The sequence below is a fragment of the Salmo trutta genome, chromosome 15 (genome assembly GCF_901001165.1).
Source record: "Salmo trutta chromosome 15, fSalTru1.1, whole genome shotgun sequence".
In the NCBI taxonomy this organism is placed as follows: domain Eukaryota; kingdom Metazoa; phylum Chordata; class Actinopteri; order Salmoniformes; family Salmonidae; genus Salmo; species Salmo trutta.
In genome coordinates this window covers 39348880-39369866 of record NC_042971.1, presented here as the reverse complement: position 1 = coordinate 39369866, position 20987 = coordinate 39348880, and the positions used below count along the sequence as shown (strand labels likewise).

The window sequence follows — 20987 nt, the reverse complement described above, 5'->3', positions numbered from 1 at the left end:
GAACAATGATTCCAAGCACCACCCTCCTTTTGAAGCTTCCAGTCTGTTATTCGAACTCAATCAGCATGACGGAGTGATCTCCAGCCTTGTCCTCGTCAACACTCACACCTGTGTTAACGAGAGAATCACTGACATGATGTCAGCTGGTCCTTTTGTGGCAGGGCTGAAATGCAGTGGAAATGTTTTTTGGGGATTCAGTTCATTTGCATGGCAAAGAGGGATTGCAATTGATCTGATCACTCTTCATAACATTGTGGAGTATATGCAAATTGCCATCATACAAACTGAGGCAGCAGACTTTGTGAAAATTAATATTTGTGTCATTCTCAAACCTTTTGGCAACGACTGTACACATTTTACAAACACAATCTATTTTACAATAGTTATATTTTGTTTCTTTTTAGTCCTGGCCTCCCTCTATTTCTGATGTCCATCCAGCTTGATTTATATTTGCCATATATTTGTAACTGTGCTATTTCACAAAGGTTCTGAACCTATAAACATTTTAGAGACACATTATATTTAAATGTGTTATCTTGTTGTTATTAGTCCCACCCTTCAGCTCCATTCAACCCCTCCCATCTATCTCTTAACACCATCCATATTGGATTTCAAGTTGCCATATATTCTTCAACTGTGCTGTGATGCTTCACAAAAGCACTGAACCTTTCTATTCTCATAGTTTCTACAGATTGTAAATTAAAGACATTTTTGCTAAAATAATTATTACAGTGGGGGAAAAAAGTATTTGATCCCCTGCTGATTTTGTATGTTTGCCCACTGACAAAGAAAGGATCAGTCTATAATTTTAATGGTAGGTTTATTTGAACAGTGAGAGACAGAATAACAACAAAAATATACAGAAAAACGCATGTCAAAAATGTTATAAATTGATTTGCATTTTAATGAGGGAAATAAGTATTTGACCCTCTCTCAATCAGAAAGATTTCTGGCTCCCAGGTGTCTTTTATACAGGTAACGAGCTGAGATTAGGAGCACACTCTTAAAGGGAGTGCTCCTAACCGCAGCTTGTTACCTGTAAAAAAGACACCTGTCCACAGAAGCAATCAATCAATCAGATTCCAAACTCTCCACCATGGCCAAGACCAAAGAGCTCTCCAAGGATGTCAGGGACAAGATTGTAGACCTACACAAGGCTGGAATGGGCTACAAGACCATCGCCAAGCAGCTTGGTGAGAAGGTGACAACATTTGGTGCGATTATTCGCAAATGGAAGAAACACAAAAGAACTGTCAATATCCCTCGGCCTGGGGCTCCATGCAAGATCTCACCTCGTGGAGTTGCAATGATCATGAGAACGGTGAGGAATCAGCCCAGAACTACACGGGAGGATCTTGTCAATGATCTCAAGGCAGCTGGGACCATAGTCACCAAGAAAACAATTGGTAACACACTACGCCGTGAAGGACTGAAATCCTGCAGCGCCCGCAAGGTCCCCCTGCTCAAGAATACATATACATGCCCGTCTGAAGTTTGCCAATGAACATCTGAATGACTCAGAGGACAACTGGTGAAAGTGTTGTGGTCAGATGAGACCAAAATGGAGCTCTTTGACATCAACTCAACTCGCCGTGTTTGGAGGAGGAGGAATGCTGCCTATGACCCCAAGAACACCATCCCCACCATCAAACATGAAGGTGGAAACATTATGCTTTGGGGTTGTTTTTCTTTAAGGGGACAGGACAACTTCACCGCATCAAAGGGACGATGGACGGGCCCATGTACCGTCAAATCTTGGGTGAGAACCTCCTTCCCTCAGCCAGGGCATTGAAAATGGGTCATGGATGGGTATTCCAGCATGACAATAACCCAAAACACACGGCCAAGGCAACAAAGGAGTGGCTCAAGAAGAAGCACATTAAGGTCCTGGAGTGGCCTAGCCAGTCTCCAGACCTTAATCCCATAGAAAATCTGTGGAGAGAGCTGAAGGTTCGAGTTGCCAAACGTCAGCCTCGAAACCTTAAAGACTTGGACAAGATCTGCAAAGAGGAGTGGGACAAAAGCCCTCCTGAGATGTGTGCAAACCTGGTGGCCAACTACAAGAAACGTCTGACCTCTGTGATTGCCAACAAGGGTTTTGCCACCAAGTACGAAGACATGTTTTGCAGAGGAGTCAAATACTTATTTCCCTCATTAAAATGAAAATCATTTTATAACATTTTTGACATGCGTTTTTCTGGATATTTTTGTTGTTATTCTGTCTCTCACTGTTCAAATGAACCTACTATTAAAATTATAGACTGATAATATCTTTGTCAGTGGGCAAACGTACAAAATCAGCAGGGAATCAAATACTTTTTTCCCCCACTGTATATTATTGATCAATTGACTATGACTTTTCAAATCACCCAGTATTGCTATCTGCAGCATTAGCTCCAGGTAAATGTTACAATTCTTCAGCCATTCCTGGACCTGTTACCAAAAACGAGCTACATATGGACAGTACCAAAATAAATGATCTAATGACTCTGCCTCCTCACAGCAATATCTGCAGAGCTGGGAAGGTTGTATCCCACATATATATAACATTCTATTGGTTGCAAGAATTGTGTATAATCATTTATATTGAAAAATTAGACATTTTGAATCCGTTGTCATTTTGCATGTCAAATCATAAACCATGTGCCATGGAATTGGTACATCGTCAAATCTCACCTCACGGCACAATGCCTCTCCCCTATGTGCCTGTCACGTCCTGGCCAGTATAAGGGTTAATTGTTATTGTAGTTTGGTCAGGACGTGGCAGAGGGTATTTGTTTTATGTGGTTCAGGGTGGTGGTTTTGTAGTAAGGGCATTTGATTTAGTATTCCGGGGGTTTTTGGGCACTGTTTGAGATTCATGTATTCTATGTTTAGTCTAGGTAGTCTGTTTCTATGTTGAGTTAATTGGGGTGGACTTCCAATTGAAGGCAACTGTGTGGTGTTGCCTTTGATTGGAAGTCCTATATTAGGTGGGAGATTGTTCTGTGTTTAGCCTTGTGCCTTGCCAGACTGTTTGTTGATCGTTCGTTCTCTTTTTGTTATTTTGGTGTTCATTTTGGAATTTATTAAAAGTCAAGATGAGCATACACATACCTGCGGCATTTTGGTCCTCCTTAACCAACGACAACCGTGACAGTGCCCTACTTTTTGTGTGTATGTGTATGTACTGTCATGTATGTATAACTGATAGATGCGCATGCACGCACACACACACACTACATGTTAAAGGTTTGGATGTAAATTGTAAAGTCTTTTGTCTGTAATGTTATATTTCTCGTTATGTGTCGTACCCCAGTAAGACTAGCTGTCGCCATGGTGCCGGCTAATGGGGATCCCAATAAAACAAAAATGTAAAATATATACACTCACTGGCCAGTTTATTAGGTACACGAAAATGGACCGCTCCTACAGACAATGAGTCACGTGGCCGTGGCTTGCTATATAAAGCAGGCAGACAGGCAGGCATCAAGGCATTAAGTTACTGTTTGATTGAACGTTAGAATGAGCAAAACGAGTGACCTAAGCGACTTTGAGTGTGGTATGATCGTCGGTGCCAGGAGCGCCGGTTCCAGTATCTCAAACTGCCGCCCTCCTGGGCTTTTCACGCACAACAGTGTCTAGGGTTTACAGAGAATGGTGCGACAAACAAAACATCCAGTCAGTGGCAGTCCTGTGGGCCAAAACAGCTCGTTCATGAGAGAGGTCAAAGGAGAATGGCAAGAATCCTGCAAGCTAACAGGCAGGACACAAATAGGCAATTAACGGTGCAGCACAACAGTGGTGTGCAGAACGGTATCTCGGAACACACAACTCGTCGATCCTTGTCACGGATGGGATATTTCAATAGACGACCACACCGTGTTCCACTCCTGTCAGCGAAAAACAAGAAGTGGCTCCAATCTCCACGCAATCACCAACATTAGACAATTGAGGCGTGGAAAAACATTGCCTGGAACATGACAGCGAGTTCAGTTTACTTAAGCAGCCTGCACAGTCCCCAGAGCTCAACCCAGTAGAGCATCTTTAGGATGAGATGGAACGGGCTGTTCACAGCATTAATGTACTGTCGTCCAATCTGCAGTAACTGCGTACTGCCATCGCGTCAGCATGGACCAACCTCCCTGTGGAACAATTCTGAATTGTAGAATTCCCCCGAAGAATTCAGGTTTTCTGGAGGCAAAGGGGGGTCCGACCTGGTACTAGATGGGTGTACCTAATAAACTGGCCAGTGAGTTTATATTTAAAACAGCAAAATCACGTTTTTGACTGCACTGGGCCTTTAAGGCCCACAGTACTGTACCTGTTCCAGGATGGTGTTGATTCTTCCCACCTCACAGTCGATGAGGAAGCGTTTCTCCTGCCTGCGGTCCATCTCCTCAATGATGCGTTTGTACTCTGTAGGGTCTACTATTCTGCCCACCGACCGGGCTGTCACCTGCCAGTTATTGGCCACTGCTGACTCCATGATGGCTTGAAGGATAGAGAAACCTGGAGAGGAGAGAGAGGGGATCAGTCACATACTGTAGAATGGCAAAGGTGGGTTTGTGGTCGTTTGCAGGGGAGAGCGGTGTACTTAATCACGTCATAGTTACTGTAAAGTCAAAATACAAAGCTCTTTGACAATAAAATCTGGGCACATATTCTAGTTTAACGTTTCAATGTCACGTGCACAAGTACAATGAAATGCATTTCTTGCAAGCTCTAAACCCAACAATGCAGTAATAACATAAGAGAACAAAAACACACGAGAAATAAAAAGAAGAAATCAGAAATAAAAGAACATGAGAAAGTAAGAAGCTACAGTTCCAATACCATATTTACAATGTGCAGGGACACTGGAGTGATGGAGGTAGATAAGTATATTGGTAAGGTGACTAGGCATCAGGATGTATGATAAACAGAGTAGCAGTGACGTAAATAAAGCTTGTATGTGAGTGTGTGTGCGTGTGTGTAGTCAGTATGAATCAGTGGAGGCTGCTGAGGGTAGGACGGCTCATAATAATGGCTGGAACGGAGCAAATGGAATGGAAACCATGTGTTTGATGTATTTGATACCATTCTACTGATTCCGCTCCAACCATTACCACGAGACCTCCTCCCCAATTACGGTGCCACCAACCTCCTGTGGTATAAATGTGTGCATGAGTGTCAGTGTGCGTGAGTGTGTAGAGTCCTGTGAGTGTGCATAGAGAGACAGTGTAAAAATACAAATAATTACAAGGGTCAACAAGGGTCAACTCAGTCTGTGTAGCCATTATGTTAGCTATTTAGCAGTCTTATGGTTTGGGGATAGAAACTGTTCAGAAACCTGTTGGTGTCAGACTTGATGCACCGGTACAGCTTGCCGTGCGGCAGCAGAGAGAACAGTCTATGGCTTGGGTGGCTGGAGTATTTCATGATTTTCCGGGCCTTCCTTTCACACCGCCTGGTATAGAGGTACTGGATGGCAGGGAGCTCGGCCCCAGTAATGTACTGGGCTGTCCGCACCACCCTCTGTAGCGCAATGCGATCGAGGCCGGTTCTGTTGCCATACCAAGCAGTGATGCAGCCAGTCAAGATGCTCTCAATGGTGCCGCTGTTGAACTTTTTGTGGATTTGAAGGCCCATGCCAAACTTGTTCAACCTCCTGAGGGGGAAGAGGCACTGTCACACCTTTTTTGTGTGTGTGTGTGGACCATTTTAAGTCCTTAGTGATTTGGACCCTGAGGGACTTGATGCTCTCAAACCGCTCCACCGCCGCCCCATCGATGTGGATGGGGGCGTGCTCGCCCTCCCCCCTTTCACATTTCTCACTTTGCATCATGGTCAATTTAAAGGTTCTGTTTTGTACTGTTTGTTAACCAACTGGTGTAGGGTATGAATATTTCATGTTTTCTGTCCACTTGAATGGTATCACTCTGTCATAAATACAACCACAATAGTCTTTGAGCCCATGAGAAAAAACCTCCCAAAAGACAGCCCTGTCACATTTCATGGGTGAAATAAATGGTATAGTAGTGTCACGTTCTGACCAGTAAAGGGGTTATTTGTTATTGTAGTTTGGTCAGGACGTGGCAGGGGGTGTTTGTTTTATGTGGTTCGGGGTTTGTTGGGTTATGTTATTATGTAAGAGGGGTGTTTGTTTAGAGTGTTCCGGGGTTTCTGGACTATGTTCTTGTTAGTTTATTTCTATGTTAGTTCTAGTCTTTCTATGTTTATGTTTAGTTAATGAGGTTGACCTTCAATTGGAAGCAGCTGCTCCTCGTTGCGTCTAATTGAAGGTCTTATTTAAGAGGGGTGTTTTTCTATGGGATTTGTGGGTAGTTGTTCCTGGTTTTGTGTCTGTGGACCTGACAGGACTGTTTAGTGTCGGTCGTTGTTTTGTATACGTGATTTGTTTGTTTTTTTCCTTCTTTTGATGTAATAAAGAAGATGAGTAGGCACGTTCCCACTGCACCTTGGTCCAATCCTTACGACGCCCGTTACAAGTAGGTAAAGTATGTCAAATGGAAAAGTAGCTTATAGCTTCCAGGACAGGCAACTAGAAATTCTAGTCTGGGCTTTTTATGATGGGGAACTGTTTCGCAGAAATACTACTTGCAATGCCAAGAAGCTTTGGAGGAAAATTTCAATTGAATAGGTTTTCATTTCAGCTCCCAGTGTCTCGGCTGTCACAGTATGTAATGACTGAATTAATGTGATTTAAAATTCTAATTGTGAAGTACTTCATGTCAATGATACAGTGTTACCCCTCCAACGTGTAGGTTATAATGGATCTCCCAGTGCTCTAGGATGACGAGCAGGCCTTATTTAAACTGTCTAAAGGGAGCGGAGTTACAACCAGGACATGTTTTCGTTTCAGGAGATCAATGCATCGTCCATTATGTCAACTCAAGGTCAAACTGCGGGCCTGAAATGGGGGTTATACAGCGAGAGCCGCACCTCTTTATGGGTAATAGCCTTATCAAAATATGAATGTTATTTAATAACACTCCTTACACCACAATGAATAATGATGTGCTACCACTGGATTATTGATGCATAGTAATATACAGACCTAGAATAGGGTAATGAAAGAAAGCATGGATGGACAAAATAAATCTGAGATTTGCATATTTCCATTACCTGGCAGGAAAACATATACACGTATCAGCGATGGTGGAAATGTGTGGTGGCAGTAGGTCATTATGTGGTAACTTGTAAGTAATAGACAGATAAAATGGTGCAGTTGAGGAAGGCTTTGTGCGAGAGCAAGCACACTATAGTCGGCTTGGCTAAATGGGCAGAGGCAGCAACATGTGCTCGGCTATCTCTTCCTCTTAGAGCTTGGGATAAAATTGCTGATTCAATAAAATGATGAATATTATTACTGATGCTGAAGCAGTCAGTGTAGATTATGCTAATGCAGATGCGGTCTTTGCAGTGCACCCCTGCTGGGCCCATCCACATAAAGAACTGTTCCCTATATGAGCTACCGTCACTTTGTCCAACCTGCTACTGGCACGCCAGGGGCCTCTGTATAAAAACACTGACAGCCCAGTCTAAAGACACCTGTAGCCCAAAACATCTCACAGTACCTCCACTAACAGCCAGCCATCACAGCTTCAGCATAATACTTTCCATGTGAAAGGGGCGTTTTAATTCATGTCAAATGGAGAAAACATGTTATGAGTGTTCATGGATACTTGTAGGCATAAATGGATCTACTACTGTATATGTAGATGTATGGAGCTGTGAAGTGAAGAACTACCATAGACTAGCTAGCTAGAGCACATAAGAATTCTGAGCACAGCCAGAGACTCAGCCATCCACTCTCCTCTATCTCCTCTCCTACGTTAGTGACCTTCACTCAAGAGAACACTGCAGAAGGTTGTCCAATCAGACATTGCCTTTTACAAGACAGGCGGCTGTGAAGGACTGAGCACGGCTACATCACCATCACCCACTCAGGTGGCGACTGGAAGAGCAGTGAGGAGCAGGGAGAGCCGTGTATGCACGTCTGATATTTCTAAAGGTTGGGAGACTCAACAACGGTTTTCATGCGTCTGGCCGTATCCCAGCGCAGTGTGAATGACAGTCAGATAAGATAAAACCAGGAGCTAACCCCTGGTTGAAAGGACAGGGGCTTATTCTGTCATTGTAGAAGCACCATCAGGTCACACTGAAAAACACGGTGCTTTTATCATCCATCCCCACAGCATATTAAGAGAGAAAAAAGACCGCAGTCTATGTCTGATAGCATAGCAGCACAGAGGAAATTAAAAAGCAAATGCTGAAATATGAGGTGTTTTTTCACCTGCTTCCCTGAGACTACATATTGTATTGAGTACACTGGGTAAAGCCTGACATTTTAAACATGTTACCAGCTGCTTATGAAGAAAAAGGATTTGGGAGGATTTAGAAATGATTCCCTCATGACTTATATTTTGTATCAATCTTCTGCCTCTAAGCTGATTTGGAAGTTTTGGGATTCGGATGTTATTATGTATTTCTCAATGTTAAACGTGTTGTGAAACGTTGACAAGTTAAAATACTTGGAGATGGAAAAGAAATTACCAACAATTCTGGCAGAAAATATAAACAGGGGATGTAATTTAACAGACTTTGGCTTTCCTTTTAATGTGATAGGTAAAGGTCATGGCATCACAATGCTAAAATAAACAACATTCTGGATATTGGCATAGCCTGTCTGCTGTGTGTAAGATGAAGATAGTGTCACTCAGCGGTGCAAACAACAAAGCGAGTGAATGTTGGTGCAAGGTTTTTAGTCGTAAACAGATGGCACATATCACAGAAGCCAGCGGGCAGGGCGACCATCAAGAGCATTTATAAACCGTCAATTGTACAGCCCATAATAAACACCACATCAAATTTTCAGAAATCTGGGGCATATTGTCACAAGGCAATGTATAATTGGGATGAAAGCAAGACATATTGTGAGGGAAATGTTTTAAAGATGACCCATAGTAGTACATTTCTTTAAAAACATTTGATTCCGTAGAAACATTCACCTGAATGATTTTTACTACAGCCTGCTGACCAATTGGGAAACTTAATTTGTGTGGAAATGAGTCCCAGCTACAGAGCTCAGGGTCAGGGTTGACACCTTTATTCACATCAAGTCCTCAACACTAGATGTCTATCATCTGAAGTCCGACTTGACAGACACTCTATTCAAGTGCAATATCTGACATCCTGTCAGATGATGCAGTAACAAAACATGCAGCAAACTAAAAACTCTCGATACTCAATTTAACCCATTTTTCTCATCAAGAAAACATAAATGATTTTGTACTCAGTATCAAATCTTTGAAAACTAGACATGGTGAATGGATGAACGAGGAACGTTGAAAACATCATTTTAATGGTGTGGATCTTGACTGGAATAAAAACCTTCTTGGTTCTCATCACACTAGGTTCATTTACAATTCTTCACATGAACATAATTCCCTGGCTCAGCGTGGAGTGTGAAAGGTCAAAATGATTATGCAGAAAGCAGAGAAAATGTCTAATTTCTTCAAAAGAACAATTAATAATTGGGCTATTTGAGTAGAGTAAGACATAAAAATGTTCCAGATGCTTCTCTATTTCTCTTGATATACCAAAACATTTCTTTAGATCATTTGACAGTCAGCGAAAGCTATATATAGTATTTTTTTCATATGTAACAATTAAAGGCTATTAGTAACCATTCAAAATATACAGTTATAAACAAAGACTGACTACATCTGGGACAGCACCCAACTCCAAGCCCAAAGCAGTGTGATTTGCATGTGGTCTTTGTATATGGGAAGGATGGATAAAGACAAGTTTTACTGTAGGTGGTGAGCAGTATGGATAATGTGTAGGGAGGTTCTGATAGTATCTGATCTCAGTTGGAGGATATATGTGTAGATAAGGGTGGTGTGGATAGTATGCTGTGTCATTTGGAGGTTATGAGAGGTAGAGTGGACATTATGCTGTCTCAGGTGGTGGATAGCATCATGGTGGCTGCAGCATCATGGATGCTGTGTGCCCTCAACTCTGACTCAATCTTCCCCTGCTGCCTCCCAGGAGATGGTGACCTCTTTAAATCTCTCTCTCGGGGCAGGCATCAGAGTTATTTGCTGTGATGGCTTGCCCAAAGCTGAGCAGTGCATCACCGAGGTGAAGTCACACAAAGCTTCTGAGCCCACTTTTAGAGAAAGCTCCAAAAATCTCAAAGCTTAAGTCAGAGAGAAAAAAACAACAAGAGCTACTGCAGAGAGAGGCATTCCACTTCCCTGCACCAGATTTCACAAAATTGAGTTTGCTGGTTGGCTTTCTCCTTGAGAGTAAAGCTGCACGTACAGTCCCATGTTTCTGCTCAATTGCCTACAGAACACCCATCTCTTAAACAAACAAAAATGGCCTTTCATCTTGGGCAAGCCCTGTACCGAACACAGCGTATTAAGTATTTTATAACGCAGAAAGACCACTGTTCAAATAGCCCATGCATTATCCTGAAAGCTTGGGTCCCAAAATAGATGAAAGGCTTTGGAGACCAGTGGCCAGAGACCAGTGAGCAGAGGACGGTATAAACAAAACAGTGTGTAATAAAGCAGGGGCAAGTTCTATTAGTCACCCAGTTCATTACTATGCCATTTTAAGTCACATGGTCAGGCCAGATTAGATGTGACAGACTGTGGATCTCCTTAGGAGATGTTTAGAATTCAGAAAGTAAATCATATTTGGTTGAGCTGCAGAGGCACAAAGGCTTTGCTGACTCCTCCATTCTTTTCCCCAGGCTACGCCTCCACACTGTTTTTTATTCTATTGAAATTTCAGCTATTTCTCCTGCGAGCAGCTGAGACTAGTGCAGTCAGCTGAGGAGAGAGAGAAAATGAGAGAGAGACTCATCCTGGCCATTATAAGCCTCTTGCTCCTGGGCTCCTCTCTTGCTTTTGTTTTGAATGGATGTGTGTACATTTCTCTCCTAATGTCAGTTTTTCCACATACTATGATAGCACAGGATACAAATACAAGGGACTTATTTTGTCAGAGATACAAAGGCTATATAACAATGGGGTTTAAATGCCAACACATTTTAAATATTGAACAATTACATATCTAGGACAATACTGAAATGAGTCACATTACATGTCGATGTTAAAGGTATGCATACATGACATTTTAAGGTCAGTGACTGTGCTGGTTTTCTTTTCTCTCCGAAACACTATTTCTGTCTGCATCCTGTGTATTGATTTCTTTATTTTTCCCGAGCAGCAGCAGCAGCAGCCGTAGGGGCGGTCACAGCACCAACCAAGCAAGCAGTAGAGAGAAGAGAACTGTCCAGTGCTGAAATACTGGTTTCTGCAGTCCGAGCCAGTACTGTAGAGTGGAACTGTCCAAGGTTCTGAAATATTAGCAACTTAGAACAGGGAGCAGGGAAAAGCAGGGGGAAAAAGATCTGAAAATGGCACTGAACCACACAAGGCTGCTGCATTGGAAGCAGTGTTAGTAGGAGCTGTTTCAGCCCAGTGATTAAATACTAGCTGCTTCAAGAAAGATGAGTACAGACCAGTCGGAAATACTAGCTGCTTAAAGAAAGATGAGTACAGACCAGTCGGAAATACTAGCTGCTTAAAGAAAGATGAGTACAGACCAGTCGGAAATACTAGCTGCTTAAAGAAAGATGAGTACAGACCAGTCGGAAATACTAGCTGCTTAAAGAAAGATGAGTACAGACCAGTCGGAAATACTAGCTGCTTAAAGAAAGATGAGTACAGACCAGTCTGAAAGACTGATGCTTGTGATGATTTTTGTATTAGTATTTATTATGGATCCTCATTAGCTGCTGCCAAGACCCCCTTCCTGGGGTCCAGCAAAATTAAGGCAGTTTATACAATTTTAAAAACATTACAATACATTCAGATTTCACAAAACACTGTGTGCCCTCAGACCCCTACTCCACCACTACCATCTACGGTACTAAATCCATGTGTATGTGTATGTATAGTGCGTATGTTATCGTGCGTGTGTGTGTGTGTGCATGTGTCTGTGCCTGTTTGTGTTGCTTCACAGTCCCCGCTGTTCCATAAGGTGTTTTTAATCTGTTTTATAAATCTAATTTTACTGTTTGCATCAGTTACTTGAGGTGGAATAGAGTTCCATGTTGTCATGTCTCTATGTAGTACTGTGCACCTCCCATAGCCTGTTCCGGACTATGAAGAGACCTCTTATGGCATGTCTTGTGGGGTATGCATGGGTGTCCAAGCTGTATGCCAGTAGTTTAGACATACAGCTCAGTGCATTCAACATGTCAATACATCTCACAAATACAAGTAGTGATGAAGTCAATCTCTCCTTCACTTTGAGCCATGAGAGATTGACATGCATATTATTAATATTAGTTCTCTGTGTACATCCAAGAGCCAGCCGTGCTGCCTTGTTCTGAGCCAATTGCAATTTTCCTAAGTCCTTTTTTGTGGCACCTGACCACACAACTGAACAGTAGTCAAGGTGCGACAACACTAGGGTCTGTTGGATAGTGCCTTGTTACTGCCTTGTTGATAGTGTATGATAGTGTAGTGCAATTGTAATGGCTTAGCAGATAATAAGAAAAGACGATCAGTATTTATCTGGCTAAAAGAGAAGGAATATAATATCTATTGTTTACAGGAATCTTATTCAACAATTTTAGATTAAGTTTTGTGGAATTTTCCAAGCTGTTTAAATGCACAGTCAATTTAGTGTATGTAAACTTCTGACCCACTGGAATTGTGATACAGTGAAATAATCTGTCTGTAAACAATTGTTGGACAAATTACTTGTGTCATTCACAAAGTAGATGTCCTAACCCACTTGCCAAAACTATAGTTTGTTAACAAGACATTTGTGGAGTGGTTGAAAAACGAGTTAATGACTCCAACCAAAACTTCCGACTTCAACTGTATATATTATATATACAGTACCAGTGAAAAGTTTGGACACCTACTCATTCCAGGGTTTTTCTTTATTTTTAATATTTATTAAAAATATTTAATATTGAAGAATAATAGTGAAGATATCAAAACTATGAAATAACACATATGGAATCATGTACTGTAGTAACCAAAAATATATTTTTTTATTTGAGATTTTTCAAAGTAGCCATCCTTTGGCTTGATGACAGCTTTTCACACTCTTGGCATTCTCTCAACCAGCTTCATGACAAAGTCATCTGGAATGCATTTTAATTAACAGGTATGTCTTGTTAAAAGTTCATTTGTGGAATTTATTTTCTTCTTAATGCATTTGAGCCAATCAGTTGTGTTGTGACAAAGTAGGGGTGGTATACAGAAGAGTACCCAATTTGGTAAAAGACCAAGTCCATATTATGGCAAGACCACTTCAAATAAACAAAGAGAAATGACAGTCCATCATTACTTGAATTAAGACATGAAGGTCAGTCAATGCGGAAAATTTCAAGACCTTTTAAAGTTTGTTCAAGTACAGTCACAAAAACCATCAAGCGCTATGATGAAACTGTCTCTCATGAGGACCGCCACAGGAAAGGAAGACCCAGAGTTACCTCTGCTGCAGAGGATAAGTTCATTAGTTACCAGCCTCAGAAATTGCAGTCTAAATAAATGCTTCACAGAGTTCAAGTAACAGACACATCTCAGCATCAACTGTTCAGAGGAGACTGTGTGAATCAGGCCTTCATGGTCAAATTGCTGCAAAGAAACCACTACTAAAGGACACTAATAAGAAGAAGAAACTTGCTTGGGCCAAGAAACACAAGACTGTGCAAAGCTGTCATCAAGGCAAAGGGTGGCTACTTTGAAGAATCTGAAATCTAAAATATATTTTAATTTGTTTAACACTTTTTTGGTTACTACATGATTCCATATGTGTTTTTTCATAGTTTTGATGTCTTCACTATTATTCTACAATATAGATAATAGTAAAAATAAAGAAAAACCCTTGAATGAGTAGGTGTGTCCAAACTTTTGACTGTACATTTACAAAAATATATATGGGGGACTGGAAATTGTGCAGACAATTGTATTGATGGAAGCCATAAGCTATCTGCAATATTAAAGTTGATCTACCCCCTAAAAAATAAATACAAATACACATTATATAACACACTCTAAATGTGGTCCCAGATAAATAATGGGAATGTAGAATTGGTGTGTGTCACATTATGGAGGACTCTGATATATCTGGTGTAAATGCTATTGTTATAGCAACACTATGGACTCCTGTGATTCTATATTTGACACTTAATTTTTACTGTTAGTTCTCTCTACATCCTTGTCATTTGTTTATCACTCCGAAACCGCATGATAACTGTTCCTCATTTGTCGTTGTGCTTCATGATTGAGTTCAAAATGCATCAAGAGTGCAAAATAGTCAGCCTTAACATACAGAAATCAATGTGATATCCAAAGCAGAACAGCTTACTCCTAACAAGCTCACTTTCTCCCTCCACTAACCTGCAGCTCCTGATACTGTATTTCCTAAGAGGAAATGTCAAAGCTAGATTAAAAAGGAAGCCATAACACAGTCTATATTCATAAGTAACACATTTTAATCCTGCAAATGCAGCACACCACAACAGTGTGTTGTGGCACAATATTGTAGCCAAGTATTATACTATTGTATGTGGTCTGCAGCACAGCACAAACCACAGATTTTCCTCCCATTCCACTACCTCTACATGCTTGAATGTGGCTGGACACATGGTGACCATTTGGGGCCTCTGGCGGGAAGGTGGGCAGGCTTGGCAAACAGAGAGAGCCTTACAAAACACAAACAATAAGATCAACATACACCCACCCACCCACCCACCCAGTATACCCATCCACACACTGCAACACACCACCCCACTTTTACCTTCATCTCATACTCTGACTGATAACTCTGACTGAGCATTCCTTGTTTAAAACACACTGTACAGTACTTCCATCAAGTTGCAGTTGATCTAAAGCTTTGCAGTCAACAGACCCAGTTTGTATCATCTATCTCGAAAGTTAATACAATTGGGGATTCAAAGAGGATTTGTTAGGCGTCACAGAACTCTCCAAGGATACAGAGCTCCAAACTGGACCAACCCAATGTTCTCCATGTTCCGCATCAGGTTGGGCCCCCAGAGAGAGACACACAGGTCCCATAGAGAATAAGGACTTGACTTAGAGACGTTAAGAGCCAATTGAAGTCTTGGAGTCCCAAGGCAGAGCTAACGAGTGCGGGAGAGAGGTACCACACAGACGGCAGGCAGAGCCAGTGATGGGGAAGAAGAGATAAACATCGTTTAGCCACAGCAGGCTGCCCGTGCTCATTGATTTGTGCGGAGAGGCCCGGGCCTGGCTGGAAGCGAAGGTGGAGTAGAGAGCTCACGGAGATGGAGAGAAGAGGGAGTGGAGCAGCAGGTTTGTGCCATGTCGTCTCTCTCTCTCTCTCGTTCTCTCTCTCTCTCTCACCCACACTGTGTTAATGAGCCTGTGCCTGACTGCTGAACGCAACCATTTAGCACTGTGCAATTAATCAGATGTTTCCTTGCAGGGAGGAAGCCAGCGAGACATCCAGCAGGGGAGCTGTGATTTTACTCCATACAAATGCAATTTTCCACCTTAACCTCTACCTTCACCTACTGTCAGGGGTAACATGGGGACCAGAGAAAAGCTGTCATTTTGCCTGTAAGATTGTAGACTTTGGTTAAGATGATTTCATAAGATGAATCCAAACCAAGGAAACAAACGGTTTATTACAAAGCCCTATATCCTACAAGAAAGGGGGCAGTCAGTTAATATTACAGTATTTATGCAGGCAGTAGAATATAAATACACTTTCTTTCCCATTAATCACATAAAATGACTGACAAACAGAAAGTAGACCGCTCTCACAGGAGTGTGTGTGTGTCTGTTTGTGGATATTATATGAAAAGGATTTGATTTCTCATATTAAAAATAAATGCGCTCTATGGCATATTCAACAAGATACAGTTGAAGTCGGAAGTTTACATACACTTATGTTGGAGTCATTAAAACTCGTTTTTCAACCACTCCACACATTTCTTGTTAACAAACTATAGTTTTGACAAGTGGGTTAGGACATCTATTTTATGAATGACAAGTAATTTGTCCAACAATTGTTTACAGACAGATTATTTCACATATAATTCACTGTATCACAATTCCAGTGGGTCAGAAGTTTACATACACTAAATTGACTGTGCCTTTAAACAGCTTGGAAAAATCCAGAAAAGTATGTCATGGCTTTAGAAGCTTCTGATAGGCTAATTGACATAATTGGAGTCAATTGGAGGTTTACATGTGGATGTATTTCAAGGCCTACCTTCAAATTCAGTGCCTCTTTGCTTGACATCATGGGAAAATCAAAAGAAATCAGCCAAGACCTCAGAAATAAAATTGTAGACCTCCACAAGTCTGGTTCATCCTTGGGAGAAATTTCTAAATGCCTGAAGGTACCACGTTCATCTGTACAAACAAGAGTACACAAGTAAAAACACCATGGGACCACGCAGTCGCCATACCGCTCAGGAAGGAGACGCGTTCTGTCTCCTTGGTGCGAAAAGTGCAAATCAATCCCAGAACAACAGCAAAGGACCTTGTGAAGATGCTGGAGAAAACAGGAACAAAAGTATCTATATCCACAGTAAGACGAGTCCTATGTCGGCATAACCTGAAAGGCCGCTCAGCAAAGAAGAAACCACTGCTCCAAAACAGCCATAAAAAAGCCAGACTACGGTTTGCAACTACACATGGGGACCAAGATCGTACTTTTTGGAGAACTGTCCTTTGATATGATGAAACAAAAATAGAACTGTTTGGCTATAATGACCATCGTTATGTTTGGAGGAAAAAGGGGGAGGCTTGCAAGCCGAAGAACACCATCCCAACTGTGAAGCACGGGGGTGGCAGCATCATGTTGTGGGGGTGCTTTGCTACAGGAGGGACTGGTGCACTTCATAAAATAGATGGCATCATGAGGGAGGAAAATTATGTCGATATATTGAAGCAACATCTCAAGACATCAGTCAGGAAGTTAAAGCTTGGTTGCAAAAGGGTCTTTCCAAATGGACAATGACCCCAAGCATACTTCCAAAGTTGTGGCAAAATGGCTAAAGGACAACAAAGTGAAGGTATTGGAGTGGCCATCACGAAGCCCTGACCTCAATCCAATAGAAAATGTGTGGGCAGTATTGAAAAAGCATGTGTGAGCAAGGAGGCCTACAAACCTGACTCAGTTACACCAGCTCTGTTAGGAGGAATGGGCCAAAATTCACCCAACTTATTGTGGGAAGCTTGTGGAAGGCTACCCGAAACATTTGACCCAAGTTAAACAATTTAAAGGCAATGCTACCAAATACTAATTGATTGTATGTAAACTTCTGACCCACTGGGAATGTGATGAAAGAAATAAAAGCTCAAATCATTCTCTCTACTATTATTCTGACATTTCACATTCTTAAAATAAAGTGGTGATCCTAACTGACCTAAGACAGGGAGTTTTTACTAGGATTAAATGTCAGGAATTGTGAAAAACTGAGTTTAAATGTATTTGGCTAAGGTTTATGTAAACTTCCAACTTCAACTGTATTATTCAAAATGCAAACACTAACAGGATCTAGCTATAAGTCAAAGGCACAAATTAATTCCATTCAAACACATTGTCCTTTATTAATTATTATTGTTAAAGGACTTGAGGTGTTCTTCAAGCAGAACACGGGCAGGTATACTAACTGAACTCCCATTTCTGTTAACAGGAACTAGTGGTAAAGAACTCGAAACACTCTTCAATGATTCAGTAGAAAAATCCTATTCAATGTGATTCAGATTCAACACAACAATGGAGACAGGATTTTCTAAGCATTTCCAGGATGATCGCGAGGTGGAATCGATGTGAGACAGAGGTTGAAAGAGGAGAACATGACTGCCGGTGTGAGAGACTCTCACTAAGGGGCCAAATCACATTGGAAATCGAATGCTCCATGCACAGTGAAGGCAGGGTCGAAATCTTTGGGTGTTTATTTTGCAAGCAGCATATTCCTATGTTATTGTACCTTGACACAGTAACAAATCTTCCTATTACAACACAGTGTCTCAGAGCCTGAGCAAGACTTTCAGCCATGATAGGGTTCACCACACTGCGATCCAGGAGACTGAGTTTGCATCCATTACTATTCCCATTTTCATGCTTTTTGTGAGGAAAAAGGGACTAGAGTCATGTATATTTCTCGGTCTCTTTTTTTGAGTGTCCAGGTGTGTTTGGTGGCTTTGTCATCAGTGATGGAGAAATCATCCCACTGGAATTTTTCTCTGCTTTAGTGCCCTAATGCTATCATACTCTGTCACGGGATGTCAATACAAGCAGAAATTGCTCCTGTCTCCGAATTTAAGAGCCTTCCCAATTTCAAATGGCTCCCTCTTGTTGCTGTAACAGGGAGTCAATATCACTGTACCTAATAGTAAAATGGCATTTAGAATGTCCTTTTTAAAACATGTGGAATTTAGATGGGTGGTGATCACTGTAAAGCCTAAACAACATCTCCTAATCCATGTGGGGAACAGAACAGTGAGGGGTGCTGGGAACAGGAGAAGCAGGAGGGCTCTCTAGCCTTTCTTGCCTCAGAGAAAACACAAGCTGTAGGTAAGGCATACACAGCACAGCATGTGGGGTAAGACTCCAAACTACAGTGGCTAAAGTGCCAATGTTGCTGTAGGCCAAAGACCCATTAGACCCCAAAAAAGCTTAATCTATTGCTTTTCCAAAAATCTATTTCCTACGACACAAAATACCACAGTGAGTTGATGGGGCTCTTCTCTCCTGTTATCCGTCTGGCGGGATGGACTTTTTACGCGGTTTTTCCCTTTATTGTTTCATGTCATTCTGTGGAAATGGGAGTATGTTACAGATGGTGGCGATCTGATCCAGACGCAGCAGGTGGAAGGGCCTCCATAAGTCAAGTAGAGCTGTAAGGGGTGAATCAGGAGGCACATGGAGGAAGGTTGATTTTGCCCGGGAGAGACAATAAACCTCGTAATCACCTTTCCTCCACCACAGCAGCCAAGCAATTATCCGCTGGTACGGCCTGCCGCAGACACACAGACACTGAGACACATGGCCCGTGTCCATGCTTCTGACATGCAGCCCCCAATTTCAAAGCAATTGGCACTGTCTTAACATGGTTTAGGAAGGGATAAAACATCTGGAACACCATAAGGGCAGGGTGGTAGCTACTAACATCTCAATTAGGTTGGTGTGCTGTGCTGATGGAGAGGGAAGATTAAAAAGACAAGCATTTTTTAAATAAACGTCTTAAACTCAGTGAGAAAAAGGGGTTAGAAGTGAGCTGTCTTTTTCTAGTTGAATGACACACAACATGGTTTGATGAGATGATGGATAAAGCACCCAAGTTATACTGCATTTAGTAAGGTAAGCCAGCAAGTAACCCTCTACAAAGCACTGTAATTAAGCTGTCTCAGCGTAGGCTCAACAGCACTTTGAATGCACTCTACTGTATATAAAACCAGTACACAATCACAATACAGTGAATAGCTCTCACCATCACCAGACCTTTCAAAAATACATCTAAAAAAGGGCAGAATGTAGTTTAGCCCAAATGTGGTCTAATATTTTAGAATGCTAATTATTTCCTAAAAGCTCAACATTTGGTTATAGGAACCTCCCTTGGGCCACCGAGGATAAAGGCAACTAAGATCTCCCTCAGCCAGAGGAAAAACTGGAAATGGTCTACAGAGGACATACACTATAGTTTTACACTATGGTCTACAGAGGACATACACTATAGTTTTACACTATGGTCTACAGAGGACATACACTGTAGTTTTACACTATGGTCTACAGAGGACATACACTATAGTTTTACACTATGGTGAATAGTAAATGGTTGGTTTACACAAGTGAGAAACGCTGTGTAACTGTCAGCCTCAGCATTTTGTCCTAACCCCGGTTTCTAATTACAGCAAGAACATGGTATTGTAAACAGAATACCTGCTCCAGTACAGTTTGTCTCTCCCTCTCTACAGCCAGCCTTACAGTACAGTAGCCTGGTCCAGGACCAGGAATATCCTCTCTACAGCCAGCCTTACAGTACAGTAGCCTGGTCCAGGACCAGTAATATCCTCTCTACAGCCAGCCTTACAGTACAGTAGCCTGGTCCAGGACCAGGAATATCCCACTCTGACAGATTGGAGTGTCATTAGTGCTCCATCTTAAAGCTGAACTCTCCAGATGTTGACCTTCATAGAGCAGGATGGAGACCTCCGCTAGCTCCCTCCGTCAGCCCACCGCTGCTGCTGGGGTACAGCGGAGAAGAGAGGAGGGGGGTGCATGAAGGACATGGAAAAGTCACGGTGTGTTGTGGCTCATTCTTTATATAATCCAATTAGAGTCGAAATTATATTCAGAGGATTAGAGGCTGGTACCGTACAGATGGAGGGATCTCCTCAGAGTTACACTACAGTACAGCAACAGTCACAGCAACAAGAACACATAACAGTACCTGTCTTGGACTCATTTCCAGAAGCAGACAGAGCCCTGTGGAAGCCAAGCAGCATTCAACCTCCTCCCAGACACTAAAGCACTTTGGCATCATTACAAGCCCAGATTTAAAGGTCTTAGATAGACCACTCTTGGAATGAGAACTGGGGAGAGGATTTCCACACTGAGGGGAAATAATGAAATACTTAATGGTTTAACGTGATGTGAGGAGAGAGGAGCACCTCTTCTTTTTCCTGTCCGTCAAACTAGATTTTCACTTAACACAGAACCTGGAATCAAATATGAGCTGGTCTGATGGGTCTAGCAACATCAAATAGACATATTTCTCTCACGATACACTGAACATAACAGTAAGTCAGGCTATGGGTTAACCAGAGAGCATACATACTGTATATAGTACAGTGTCTCATTTGTGTCAGGCTGTCAGTCCATCAGTCTGTCAGTCTCTTAGCTATCTCCAGGTGTCATAGAGGTAGACAAATAAAGAAGCCAGGCTATGGGTTAACCACAGA

The 20987-nt window shown here is 41.9% G+C and overlaps 1 protein-coding gene across 4 annotated transcripts in view; it reads right to left on the bottom strand.

Moving 5' to 3' along the window:
* The window catches only part of gria3a (glutamate receptor, ionotropic, AMPA 3a), a 113954-nt gene that overhangs the window by 47540 nt on the left and 45427 nt on the right, over positions 1-20987 (bottom strand). For all 4 annotated transcript variants that reach the window (XR_003866774.1, XM_029691411.1, XM_029691410.1 and 1 more), the window contains exon 4: positions 4304-4491. Coding sequence is in view for 3 of the 4 variants with exons in the window: in XM_029691411.1 (XP_029547271.1) it covers positions 4304-4491 (188 nt within the window). In the remaining variant the exon portion in view is untranslated. The remainder of the gene's footprint in view (positions 1-4303; positions 4492-20987) is intronic.